Raw genomic sequence first — 15089 nt, 5'->3', positions numbered from 1 at the left:
ATAGGTGCATGCATATAGGTGCATGTATAGAGATACATGCATCATTAACTTTTAAAGAAACTTGCTCAAGAATTGTATTGTATTGTATTCTGCACCTGGTATTACTCTGTTATTAAATCAACTTCAAATTCTTTTTTTTCATTTTCATTTCTGAAAATGATTCTCTAAAAATTAAACCCTGTTATTCTCACTCACCATTCAACTATAGAAAGCATCTTGGCCTATTCTCTAACAGTTTGATATGGGACCTCAAACTGTTCTGAATGGAATGTTTTGGATGGAATGTTTGAAGACTTTGTAATAGTTTCTATCCTGCACAATGTGCATTTTACATGCCTAAAATTGATTAGTGGCTGATATGTATATGTAAATGGCGCTGTACAAAATCTTAATATGCATTAGCTGTGGGATCCTCCAATTCCCATCATGTAAGCCTACAGCACTTATATTAGTGAATAGATTTAGTTTTTATTACCAATGCAAATATTCTTTAAAAAAAATGTTTTTAAATGCTGGGGACAGTCTCCATCTCACCATGATAAGGGTAGAAAATATTTCACAAGAATGTGATTTGTGCTTCTGGAAAATTTTGTGGTTGTTTTAGGCACTAATGAGGTGGCATTAATTTGTAATTGTTTTTTTAGCATTAAATGACAACATTTTATGTGGTCAGTGAGTTTTCAATTGAACATAAGGATATGCCTAGGATATAGAAAATGTGCTAAATGCTGTGCTCACTTAGCTGTGTAGGAAATTAAGTTTTACCTACCAAGCTGTTGTGGCAGTCTCTACAACTGGCAGGAGCCTTCTAAGACATTCTTCTGAGCTTACGAACTTCCGTAAGTCAAAGTTGTCGAGATCTTCATCTGATGTCAGCAAAACATAGAGAAGAGCTGACCATTGTGTACGTGAGAGCTCTGTCATTGACAACTTTCCTTCTTTGATTTGGTTTTGCATTTCATTTACTAGAGAACGATCATTCAGTTCATTCAGGCAGTGGAACAGATTGACTGTTCTGTCTGGAGAGGAATCTTCTTCAAACTTTGCCTTGATGTAATCAACTATTTCCTGTTGGCTGTGAGAGCTGCCTTTTTCCTGGGTCAACAGACCTCGTATGAAATGTTGATTGGATTCTAGTGAGAGGCCCAGGAGAAAGCGAAGGAAAAGGTCCAAGTGTCCATTTTCACTCTCCATTGCCTTGTTAATTGCAGTCTTGAGTAAGCCAATCATAGCTTCATTTTCATTTCTCTGTGCTTCATTCTGATCGAGGAAAACATTCTTTTTGTCGTTGTCAGCAGAAACATATGCATATAATGCAGCAATGAACTCTTGAATGCTCAGATGCATAAAGCTGTACGTTGTCCCCAGAAACATTCCAGTCTCCTGTGTGCACACTCCAGAGTACACAGACATGTCATTGATGTCAATGTCGCACGAGCTTAGGTCATGACTATAGAAGAGAAAGTTGTTTTTTTTCAAGTGTTCAAAAGCCAGTTTTCCCAGTGCCAGGAAGCCCTTTTTATCCCAGGGTATGTCTAAAGCATGTTCATCATGATCATCATACTTATAATTTTGTTGCATGGTTTGAAAGATCAGAAAGCGTATGTACATTTGTGTGAGTGTTTTGGGGGTGTCACTCTTTTTTACTTCCATCAGTCGCTCTAATACAGTGGATGAAATCCAACAGAATACTGGAATGTGGCACATTACATAGAGGACTCTTGATCCTGTAATGTGATCGATGATGTTGTTGGCCAGGTTCTCATTACTGATCCTTTTTCTGAAGTACTCAATTTTTTGCTCATCATTGAAGCCGCGTAACTCTGTCACACAGTCAATGAACTCAGCAGGGATCTTAGCAGCTGCTGCAGGTCTGGTGGTTATCCAGATGAGAGCTGAAGGAAGGAGATTTCCCTTGATGAGGTTGGTCAGCAAAACATCCAGTGATGCTTGATGTGTGACATCAAAACAAGACTCATTTGTCTTGAACTTCAATGGAAGTCGACATTCATCTAGACCATCAAAGACAAACATGACCTTGTACTTTTCTCTAAATCTCAGTCCTTTTGTCTGTGGGAAAAACTGGTTTAGAATTTCCATCAAACTGTGTTTACCCTCCTTCAAATTCAGCTCCCGGAATGGAAGGGGAAATATGAACTTGATGTCTTGATTTCTACTTCCTTTAGCCCATTCCAGAATGAATTTCTGCACAGAGAATGACTTTCCAATACCAGCAATGCCTTGTGTTAGCATAGTTCTGATAGGTTTGTCTTGTTCGGTTAATCGCTTGAACATGTCATTGCATTTTATTGGTGTCTCTGATGTTTCTTGATTCTTTGATGCTTCCACAATTTTCATCTCAGTTTCATCACCAGTCTTTCCACTCTCGGTAATATAGAGATCTGTATAGATATCATTTAGGAGTTTATATTCACCTCTCTGTGCTATTCCTTCAATGACCCTTTGATACTTTATCCTCATATTTGACTTGAGTTCGCACTGACGAATCACAATCAGCTCACCTAAGTAGTTGTGAAAAAATGAAAACAAGTCAATCAAACGTAACAAAGTTTTTTCCTCCTTCTTCTAAAAATGTTTATTTTACCCACTTGCTAAGTCTCCGACACTCACACAAGACACAAAATTGATAGAGGTCATATGACGTTGATGCAAATTATAAACATATTTGTAAAATGTATCTAATGCATGAAATGACATAGTGAACATAAAACATCATGAATCACTTACTTGTCTCCAGTGCATCAGCAATGTTATCTTCCTTCATCTTCCTTAGAAAGTGCAGAACGATATTAAGAGTACCCTCTTTAGCACCACACCAATCCTCGGTTAAATCCTCATAGTAACTTGTATTGTCTTTTCTCAGAAGTTTCTTGAATCTTTCCAGTTCATGCTTGATAAATACAATAATTTTTTTCTCCAGATTCTTAAGACAGAAAATAAGGGGATAGATAAAAAAGGATATCAAGATGCAATCATATTTTCAGTACCTTCACAACTTACATTTGTCTAATTTCAGCTGTATAATGTATGAGACAAATGTTCTAGCATTTACAGCTTTTTTTCACTTACGATGATTTAGCTAGATGAATTACAGTAGATATAATGCCCCAGACAACAATGCTGAACAGATCCTTACTGAAGTCTGTTGCTCTACTGAACAGTTCTTTTCAATCTTCCACTTTGGAAGTGAATACAAACATGGCACTGTTCAAGCCTGTACTACCTATCATCTGGCCTGGCAAACCAAACTAATATTCTTTACATACCAATAATCAGAATTTGCTTACTACAGGCCTCTAAAGTCTAAGGGCATTTATAAACATTAACCCTTCCTAGTCTAAGGGCATTTATAAACATTAACCCTCCCTAGTCCAAGGGCATTTATAAACATTAATCCTCTATTATTTTCTCTGTTTTTGCATATTTCTTAAATTCACTTTAAAGGTTTTTACTTATAGCACTTATACCCATATGTTCAGACCAATCTCAGCTCTCTTCCTAATGGGGAACCATTTGACTAAGAGCACTGCATCAAGGAATAATATGGCCATACACCTGAAAATATGAGGGACAATTTTAGAAATGTATCATATTTCATGTGAAAAAACATACCTTTACTCATGTTTTGGTGTTTGAAATAACTTTACCTTTTGAAATTACTTTTAAGTGATTGTTTCACAAAAGCAGTGAAATATAAACTAAATATATTCTATATAAGTATAGAAACGTGTAATAAATGTCTAAAATGACAGTATGTTCAATTGTTTACTGAATACAAGTGTGGTCTGTCGCTCTACTTCCACCAAATCTTAAATGGACTGAAATAAAATGTGACTGAACGATGACTTTATATTACATATGAAGCCTCACATGTGCAAGTGAAAAATGAGCATTACAACTATAACTAAAAAAACAGAATCTCAGCTGCACAGAACAGTATTCAGTATGGCCAAAACATATCCTTTCATTTATAATTCTAGCTTAATTTTACACACAAAACTTATACTTTTAGTAATGGACAGTTAATTTTGTCAAACAAAAACCATGACAACTATATTAAAAAATAATTTCATGAATTTTGCACAGAAAAAGCATTAAGCTTGCAAGCAAGCAGCAGACATCGTGCCTAAATGTGACCGTATCTATCCACCTTTCCACTGACTCAGCAAATTATTAGGAATTACACAATTTTGCATAAACTGTTGCAACAATTTACAAAAGCCATTGATCTTACAGAAAAGACATGGAATAGATGTTCCTGAAACTTCCTTGAACCTTCGTGGTCACTTGGAACTGGTGAATCTGGTAAAGGTTCTTTTGTTTCAGGTAAAAACCTGCAGTCAAAACATATTCATACAGTCAAAACATCTTATAGCACATATAGACTGACATCTCACTATGCAATCAGTGTTATTATTATAACATTTGACAGCTAGCAAAAGATTTTCTTTATAAGTTACAATGTTACAATGAACATAACTTAATTGATGCGCTTAATGTCCTCCTGAGTCAATTCCCCACTGAACGAAATCCACTCATTCTCCTTGGTGACTTTAACTTTCCATCAGACAAGCTACATTCCTCCTGCATCCTTCTGTTATTGACATCTTTTGACCTCACCCTCAACCAGTCTCCTCCAACTCACAGAGCATTCTGGATTTTCACCCAGACCACCACCACATTGGACATCGCAGTCACCCCCCTCCACCTCCCAGACCATCACTTTCTATCCTTCTCTCTCTCCATCCCTTCTCTTTCCATCCATACCTCACCAACATGTTCCTTCATCTTCCATCGCAATCTGTGCTCCATCACTCCCTCTTCCCTTACTTCTACTATTTTGTCCACCCTTACTCACCCTGACTCTCTTTCTTCTTTCTCTGGAAACAATTACTAATGCTTTCCTTTCTACACTCTCATCAATGAATCTTCTGTGAATCTTAACCCTCCCCATATTTCCTCATTTCTTACTCCTGAGGATTTCATCACCTTCTTTAAGGAGAAGGTTGCAGCAATCCACCAGTCCTTTTCCTCTGTTCCCACTCTTTAAACCAGTGTACAATCCCCAACATCCAACTCTCTGGCTTCTTTTTCTTCTCTTTCCTCAGATGAAATTCATCAACTCCTGACTTCCAGCAATCTGACTGCATGTCTGCTGGAGCCCATTCATTCCACTATGTTCCAGACAATTTCAAGAGATCTGCTTCCTTTCATCTCTGTCTTCATCAACAACTCCTGATCCTCTGGACATGTACTTACTGTTTTCAAAACTACCAGTGTGGTATCAATCCTCAAGAAGGCCATACTCAATGGACCCAACACAACCAATTACAGGCTAGTATAACTTCTCGCTTTCTTCTAAAAACCCTTGAACAAGCAGTTTAAAGTCAATTATCGCTTTTCCTCACCCCGAACCAGCTGCATGATCCATATCAGTCTGGCTACAAACCGGCACATTCAACAGAAACAACCCTCATAGCAGTGATAGAGAAACTTCTTGCTGCTAAAGATGCCAAACTGTCATTGTCTTGATTCTTTTGAACCTTTTGGCAGCCTTTCACACAGTAAACCATAACATTCTCCTCTCTGTTCTGTCCGGCCTTGGTGTGACTGGTTCTGTATGGAAATGGTTTCAGTCCTATCTGGAGGGACAATCCTATCTGGTAACAAGGAGAGGATCCACAGCCAATCCATGTAGACTCTTTATTGGTGTCCCCCAGGGCTCAGTATTAGACCCTCTTCTCTTCTCTTCTCTTCTCTTCTCTTCTCTTCTCTTCTCTTCTCTTCTCTTCTCTTCTCTTCTCTTCATATACACATTCTCTTGGGAATGTAATATTTTCTCATGGCTTCTCCTACCACTGCTATGCTGAAGACACCCAATTATTTATTTATTTCCCACCCACCGATATTCAGCTCTCCAGACGTATCTCAGCATGCTTGACTGACATGGACTCATGGATGACAGCCCACCACTTGAAGCTGAACCCCAGTAAAACTGAGCTTCTGTACATCCCAGGTACTCCCAACTCTTAGCATTACCTCACAGTTTCCTTCAAGAACTCCCTGGTATCACCGTCTGAAGCTGCTCATAGCCTGGGTATAACTTTGGACAAGCAGTTGTCATTCTTAACTCATGTTTCAAATCTAACCCAGTCTTGCAGATCTCTCCTTTGTAACATACGAAGGATTCGGCCCTTTCTCTCACAGGAAGCTGCCCAGGTAATTGTGTAGTCTCTTGTAATCTCAAAGCTATACTACTGCAATTTGTTACTTGCTGGTCTTCTTATAAGAACCGTCTACAACTTGTTCAGAATGCAGGAGCACAACTGGTCTTCAATCTTACAAAGTTTACATATCATCTCCACTGCTGCACTCCCTTCATTGGCTTCCAGTAGCTGCCTGCATCAGATTTAAAACCTTGATGCTTGCCTACAAAGCCAAAAATGGACCAGCCCCTCCATACATGATGTCAATGGTCAAAGCACGATCCGTACCTTGGGTACTTCGAACCTTAAGTATGGCTTGACTTAAAATATAATGCTTCAAGTCTCATGGAAGACAAGCATTGAGACTATTCTCTGTCCTGGCTCCTTGATGGTGGAATGAACTTCCACTTGCTGTGTTCAAAAGTTGAGTAACACTCAGAAGCAAAGAAAACCTTAATTTCAAGGTTCTCATAAAAAATAGAAAAGTAAAAACTATGGTGCAAACACTGCTCCTTCACACTCTTCCCATATCCAAAGTGGATGAATCTCCAAAATACAGTGATAAACTGCAAATTAATTTTTTAACACCAAATATGTATGATTTTAGACCTCCTGAAATCCTCCCAGGTGAGGAAATAGATTCTGTGACTTCTCCATAGTTAGGCACTCACAGAGGTCAGATCAGGCAGGGTGTGGTTTCTATAGCTGGTATTTTATTTACCAAAGAAAGAGGGGGTTGTAGGCCATTAATAGATTCAAGAAACATTCAGTTTTGTTAATGCTTACATAGAAACAGGGTGTCAGGGTATCAGGGTGCCTTGTGTACATCCAGAGAACTGGCTTGTTACACTGCTTCCAATTAAGAACAGTAATACGATGCCACAGTGGAAATATGATCATTTTAATGATCATATTTTTATATTCACCTAGCTTCTTGACAGAAGCAGAAGAAAATGCTTTGCTTTTATGAACAAAGCCACATCCATTTCAAATCCTTGTGTTCTATTGGATGACAGACTGCTCTAAATGTTCACGTGACCAACTGTGTATTTTGATTCATGATTTTGGCATGACTGTGCATCTGCTAAATGCCATAAATCTAAATGTAAATGATTATTTTGATGATCAAAACTGAAGTTGTATTAAAATAATGTCATTCCTATATGATTTCTTTAAAGCCGACCTATACTTTACTGTGATTCTTCTGATTTATTCAAAGCTCACACTGTGCCTTTCCACTTCTAAGTCATTATTTCATCCAGTGTACAGAAGTACAGAGCAGAAGTACTCTCTCAAAACCCAAGAACTGTGCCAATTATTATTATCCAGATTATTCATGGGTAGCACTCTGTAAATATGCATGCCAGAAAAGTTGTGAGGGGGGTCTTTTGATTGGTTACTCTTCAGGGACACACAGCTCCATACAGACTGGCTATCAGTGTAACTAAAGAAAGCAACAAAAAGCAATTAACAAACAACAATAAAAAAAATTACTGAAAAATGTATTGATTGCATATCTATACACAGCTATAGTTAAGTTGTATCTAATAAACTGACAGCTTAATGTAAATTTAAAATGAAAACAATAAAAAACTGTAATGCTCTATAATGCTCTACTGGATAAGTCAGAAAGAAATACCTTTCCTGTGTAGGTAATTTTTTCTCTCTGAAGTTGTAAGGAGGGTCTTTTGACTGGTCACTTTTCACACAGCTGGATACAGGTGAGCCTGGTTTCTTCTCAGTGGCACTAAAGAAATGAGAGAAAAGTACTTTAGCTCAGATCATGACATACGTTACTTTAGTGCACTCAACACAGTGGTCTCTAAAGTAAAGGCTGGTGTGGTGTGGCCCCACCAGATGTCACTGTGGTACACAGCATGATCAATCGAAAGTTGGCTAACACATATACAGTTACTCACACTTTAACTAGCTAGTCAGGACAACTTACCTACATCAATCCAAATACAATTTGCTAGCATTAACATTAGCTTGCGAGCTGATTGATCTAAACACCTCATCTACCATACATTTTCAGGCTGTGTCTTCCATGGATAATGTTAGTTGGAATGTCAACACTGAAACAGCCAATATTAGATAACTATCTCCATAGCCAAATGTAGTATCATTTCATACTTTAAATTTGTTGAGAGCTTGAGATGGTTTTTCCCACATTTAACATTCAAATTAATTTGTTCTCTCTTCTCTGATCTGATGGATTGGCTGTGAATGCCTGGATCAATCAATCTAACTCGTTATATGTGTGTGTGTGTGTGTGTGTGTGTGTGTGTGTGTGTGTGTGTGTGTGTGTGTGTGTGTGTGTGTGTGTGTGTGTGTTTGTTACAATTCTCCCATCCCACACAAAAGTGACCCCCATGCTTGGGGGTCAAAAGTGACCCCCATCTGGAGTAGGGAACATAGCTGTTATTCACAATGTGCTGATGTAAAAAAAAAAATACTGCATTTACTTGTTTACATCTAGACCTTTTAATTTGTGAATCACACATATTCTGTTTTGCATGCAAAATGCTTTAATTACATCACTGAACCATAGTTCCAACAAAGCTGGAAGACTATTTGCATGCATCATTCTACTTCTGAACATGTATAGGCCTACTTTGTACTACTTTGTACAGGCTGAAACAGGTGGTGGTGTAATCACTCCCAGTGTTTTATGAGTTTAATTCTATTACAGTGTGGACTGACACGCAATCATGGCTGCAGTCACATATGCAGCTATAAATGAGATTGTAAAGTGTTAAAATTTGCTAAGTCATACCTCTGAATCTCAGAGTCCTCGTCTGGGTGACTCATGCCAGCCAAAGTATTCTTTGTAAACTCCTTTGACATTATTTCAGAAAGGTCTGCCATTAGTCAGTGATTTACACTGAAATGCTACCTAACCTGGTGAAAAGATTAACATTTGTCAAGAACAAGTGGTCTCAAATGGCTATGTTTCTATCTGTGAAAACTCATAAAGCAGAATAGTTGAAAACACACTCAGAAATTTTCACATTAAAACAGCAGGCTCTCAGATGGTAAACAAGTGTAGCTCAAAGACAGGGGCTTCATTAGTTAATGTTATGACTTGTTTATTGCTTATGATTTGTTTATTGCTTGTTTATAGCTTATGGTGAAAGCTTGTTCACAATTTAAGTGCATAAAGATTTAAGTTCACTATTTACTTTTACGTTTATACTCAGCTCCAATGGAAATCAGGCATTTCTACACTAACTGAAAAAACTGCTTCTACACTAACAGACTGTCACAGCACCTCGTTAGTCTGTATGTATATAAACCCGTGTTAAAGTGTGCAGGTTGTTGGTCATTGTTGGCGTAATGTCTGAGTGTGACGTATTTAATGTTCAATGTATTCTTGTGTATCGTGTTTGTTTAATGTTAACCCCTTCATGTTCCTTGTTTGTGATAAGCGTGAGTGCCGTTGTGTCGTTTATGTAAATTAAATGTACGTCCCAGTCGCTGGAGTCTGTGTGTCCCGCCTCGCGCTATGCGGCACTCGGGCCGACACATGTCACACTGACACTAACTGGATATAGTACTACATAAAATAACCCAAATAAGACAAAAATAAATTAAACCCAGTAAGAAGAATATAATAATAATTAAAAAAAAACCTTAACATTGTAAGAGGCAGAGGGCCCATTGTCGAATATACAAAGGAAAGACTTGTATTAGTGAAGTGAATTTGCTTTCACTTTCCTTTCTTTTAATGCTTAGTCATGGCAAGCCATTTCCGAGGCAGTGTTTTTAAATACTCTTTGATGTACATTTATTTACGTTCATAAGATCATCCATAAACGATGTGGCTTATCCAAGCAAATAAGTTCCTGATGACAAATTTTTAAGATGCCTCCCACGTTTTGCATTTGCTTCCTAATTTGTTTTGGCCACAATCAAATAGTTGAAATACCAAATTCACGCTCTATATAAAAGGAATATCTAAACTTCACACATACGAAACACCAGTATAGCTATGATAGGGAAAAGTGTATTTACTATAAAAGAAGTATTTACAAAGAGAACAATTATATCCCACATCAGTCAACATCGAACTTCCTATGGGTTCTCGTGTACATTTATAGTGGAACTGTTAACTGCAATCAATAAACAAGTGCGAAATTGTTACTTTTGTTTTGTTGTTCACTTTTAAATTAAAATGTTTCCTTGCGTTTACAGCCATATAAGAACGTATACTGGCGTTCTTACCGTTTCTAAAGATGATGTCTTGGGTTGTGGTAAAACGTGCTTCCCGTTTCAAAAAATCCAGTAGCGGATAATGCTATTCATACACTGCAGAGACTGAAAAAAAAAAAACGTTTAAAGACTAAATTGTCACGGTTGGTCCCTCCTCGCTGTCTTGTTTTGGTTCCATTCCGTAGTTTTGTTTTCCACACATGTTCTTCATTTCTAGTCACAGATAAGTGATTTTTATTGTCTGAACCTGGCTAAGGTCACTTTGTCCTGAAATGTATCACTGACCAATTAAAGTAGATCAACTACAGCTTAAACTGCTTCTAAGCAATCTTACAGAGGCTACTGAATAGAAGACTAGACAGTGTAGCAAATACATAAGAATAGCAGTAAACACCATGGGTGTCTTTTTTAAAAATTATTATTATAGTAGTAATGTTTGCAAAAATGAGTTGGATTAAGTAATAAAGTGATACAGCCATTCATAGATCAGATCCATAAAGAAGCAACCATAAGTATAAGTAGTAATTAAATACTTCATAATATGAACATTTGTAATCAAAGACATATGCCAACTAATGATGCTTTCTTTGCATCTGAAATAAATCATACTTAAAAAAAAAAGCTAAGATTACAAGGATTAAGATACAGTAAATTTGCACTTAGCTAAATCAGCTTCATTTCTATAGCACTTTTCACGTTATAACAGAAAACATTGTCTCAAAGCAGCTTTATAGAATACCAGGTCTAATCCATCAGATAACAAACCAAAATAACTGGAGAAATGTGAGAAAATATGAAGAGCAGTCCATGTACTTCTGCATATTTTAAATATTTAATAAGGTTAAAGTAATTTATTAATGTGAAAGGTACTGATGGGTTCAGGTAGGGCTAACTATTATGAATGATATACACTAAGCTCAAAACTGAAGTGTAGTGTCATGCCCTGGCCGGTATCCAGACAACAGTAACACAGCACACATCACCCACATATCAATTATGGCACTCAGCCACTCACCCCGATCACAATCACCTGTTTATTTAATTATCTCCTGCTCCTGTACCTTTTTCATTTACCTCCCTATTTAAACCCTACAGGCTTTAGATGTGCTTGGAGGTGTTTCATACCATGTTCCCAAATACTGATTTGTGGCCCAGCTGCTGAGGTTCACAGGCTATCTTGTAAAAGAACACGAGTGCACTGACTGAGAGGCTCATCATTTTCACTGATTTGAAAGAGCTAGGGCAAAGAAGAAGTATCTGGACATTCAACCATTGTACAGCTGGGAGTTTAGAAACAGTTGTTTAGACTCAATGAATGTTTGAACCAGTGGATTTCTTTCAATATGCTGTGTTAAAATTGTATTTTTTGGTTGGTGAACTCCAAAACAGCTACAGAGATATAACACCATGGTACAGTAGTGGTACCTTAAGTCTATTGCACTCTGCAACACAAGTGACACCTGTGCCAATGAATATCCCAATGTGGCCCGGTGATGTAATGTACAGATGGTTATCTTCACTGAACTGCTGGATGTCCAAGTGGTGCTCACAAAACAATGTGGGGTTTATAGATAATTGGAGCACATTCAAGAGTAAGCCTGGACTTTTAGGACAGGGTGATATCCATCCTACTACGGAGGGTGCTGCTCTCCTTCCCTGTAACATAAGACATAGTTTCATGACAGACCTACTTTATATAGGACAATCTAGAGTGGAGGCCAGGCAGCAGACAAAGAGACTAAACCAATAATCTGCTGGTCATCTGCTGTCACCCAAGGTTCATCATACTGACACTGTGTCTGTTCCCTGAGCTAAGCAGAAATACAAAAAAAAAAAAGAAAAACGTCAACATAATTAATATTAAAGTAACTGATTCACAGAACACTGCCTCTACCTTTCATCTAAAGCTGGATTTACTAAATGTTAGTTCCCTAACATCTAAAGTGCACATGATAAATGAAATCCTAACAGATCATAGATTTAATGTACTTTGTCTAGCAGAAACCTGGATCAAGCCAATTGAGTGCATCGCTTTAAATCAAGCTTGTCCTTCTGGCTACAGCTATGTACGCTGCCCTCTTCTAATTGGCTGTGGAGCCAGAATTGCACTTATTTATACTGACACATTAGGCATAAACCAGAAAGCTGGTTTTGAGTTCAAGTCCTTTGAAATTATTTTTACTAACATAAATAATGCAGCCAGCGATTAGAAGCCCATCCAACCTCATCCACTGATTGGTATCTACATGCCGCCAAGACCCTATTCAGAACTTATTAATGGGTTTGCAGATTTCCTCTCTAATCTAGTTACTCTAGTTAAAAGACTTGTTGGTGATTTCAATATTCACTTTGATAGTGCCCAAGACCCTCTGAGATTGGCGTTTAGTTCTATATTAGAAACAATTTGTTTCACCCAACGTATAAGAGAACCCACAAACTCTGGTGGACATATGCTTGACTTAGTACTGAGATACGGTGTAGACATAGAGAATGTATGCATATTACCCCAGTCTGATGCCATCTCAGACCATTTGATCATTTCATTTGAACTACATATGAGCCACAATATAGTAACATTGCCTCACTCCCACACCAGGTGCACGATCACGTTAGCCACTGCATCAAGATTTATTGTGAATCTCCCAGGATTATCAGTTGCGAGTAGGATACCATCAATCTCCATGGAACTTAATCAAATGACTGAATGCTTAGAACCAGTATTCCACTGCACACTCAGTGATGTTGCTCCATTTAAGAATAAAAAAATTAGGGACAAAAAATTAGTAGCTTGTTTTTATGATCACATTCACAATTTAAAACAAAACACTCAAAAAATAGAACATAACTGGTGCATCACTAAACTTGTAGTCTTCCAACTTGCATGGAAGGAGAGCTTTCTCAAGTATAGAAAAGCACTTATTACCATGCAGACCCCACTTTTCTCTCAACCCTAATAGAAAATAACAAAAACAATCCTAGATTTATTTAGTACAATTGCACATTAAAAAAGGAATAAAACTGACTCCAATGCACAGATTACAACTTCACATAATAGTAATGAGTTCATGAATTTCTTCACTGAGAAAATTAAGCACATTAGAGAACATTCGGAGTATTAACGTGTCCTCGTGCAGCTACTTAGAGATCAGAACATCCAGGCCAAAAAAGATTATAGAATCCTTTACATTGATCCAAGAGCCAGAACTTACATTTCTAATCTCAAGATCAAAAAAACTTGCTTACTAGATTGACTGCTCACACACTTTCATAAGGCAATCCTACCTGAAGTAATTGAACCTTTACTAAATTTAATAAACACCTCCTTGTACATTGGTTTCGTACCTAAATCATTCAAATTAGACCACTTATCAAAAAAATCAACCCATGACAGCTGTCAAACTACAGCCCTATCTCAAACCTTCTAATTATTTCTAAAATCCTAGAAAAAGCTGTAGCTCAGCAGCTAAGCTCATACTTGAATCAGAACCAGATACATTAAGTCTTTCAATCAGGGTTTAGGCCTAACTAGAGCTACAAAATTTGATCACATCACTTCTATCTTAGCTATTTTACATTGGCTCCCAGTAAAATTTTGTATTGATTATAAAATACTTCTAATGACCAACAAAGCACTGAATGGTCTTGCCCGACAGTACCTTGGAGAACTCCTATTGCATTATGACCCATCATGTCTGCTTAGATCAAAAGGTGCAGAATCTTTACTTTACATATATATATATATATATATATATATATATATATATATATATATATATATATATATATATATATATATATATATATATATATATATGTGTGTGTGTGTGTGTGTGTGTGTGTGTGTGTGTGTGTGTGTGTGTAAATCCCTAGGAGTCCATTCAATCTTTGCGAAGTCTCGTTTGCCTACCTTATGTTACTGAGCATTATTGGATAGATATGTTTCTCTAGTCTCTCATTTCACTGCTCGTATTTTTAGATTACTCTTTTGCCTGCCCCTTTTGGATTTGTTTGCTATATATTCATCAGCCTGTTTCTATAACTTTGCTTTGGATTGCCCTTCAATATTAAAACTCTCAGTCTTCCTGCATTTGACTCCGTCTTTGTCCTCCAAACATTACATGAGGTTCATTAAGTAATTAGAGATCGAGGGCCTAGCTGTCTGGGCCTAGCTGTCTGTGGGCCTAATAGAAGCAGTTGTGGTTTATCAGGATTAAGTGTGAGAAAGTTTCTCAACTTTTATGATGTCCTTTAAGCACTCCTAAATAATATTAAGATGATATCTGTCCTCTAGATTGGCTAGGACATATAGCTGAGTCACATCAGCGTAGCAGTGGAAACTAGCACAGTGTTTACGTATAATGTCACCTAGAGGTAGCATATATAAAGAAAAAAGCAGAGGCCCTAGAACAGATTCTTGTGGGACACCATAGCTAACCTTGTTGTATGCTGAAAAGTCTCCATTTATGTTAAACTGCTAGCAACAGACAAGTTTTAAACCAGGAAAGGGCTGTTCTCCTAATCCCAACAAATTTTTCAGGCCTATATAGTAAATTTTAGCTGCTTAGCTGCAGCTTTTTCTAGGATCTTGGAAATAAACTGAAGGTTTGAGATCAGCCTAACAAGACAGCTGACAACTTTTGTAAAAGGTGC

The 15089-nt window shown here is 37.4% G+C and overlaps 1 protein-coding gene across 1 annotated transcript in view; it reads right to left on the bottom strand.

The window, feature by feature from the left end:
- Positions 1-10605, bottom strand: part of LOC113568903 (protein NLRC3-like) — a 35848-nt gene extending 25243 nt beyond the window's left edge. The window contains exons 1-6 of the mRNA XM_035521624.1: positions 10452-10605; positions 9004-9128; positions 7867-7974; positions 4256-4355; positions 2749-2944; positions 770-2522 (exon numbers count right to left, since the gene is read on the bottom strand). Coding sequence (XP_035377517.1) covers positions 770-2522; positions 2749-2944; positions 4256-4355; positions 7867-7974; positions 9004-9095 — 2249 coding nt within the window. The 5' untranslated portion in view covers positions 9096-9128; positions 10452-10605. The remainder of the gene's footprint in view (positions 1-769; positions 2523-2748; positions 2945-4255; positions 4356-7866; positions 7975-9003; positions 9129-10451) is intronic.
- Positions 10606-15089: the final 4484 nt, after the last annotated feature.

This window comes from Electrophorus electricus, chromosome 22 (assembly GCF_013358815.1).
Source record: "Electrophorus electricus isolate fEleEle1 chromosome 22, fEleEle1.pri, whole genome shotgun sequence".
Lineage (NCBI taxonomy): Eukaryota > Metazoa > Chordata > Actinopteri > Gymnotiformes > Gymnotidae > Electrophorus > Electrophorus electricus.
Note: the sequence above shows the minus strand (reverse complement) of the source record. Positions and strands in the feature narration are given on the sequence as shown.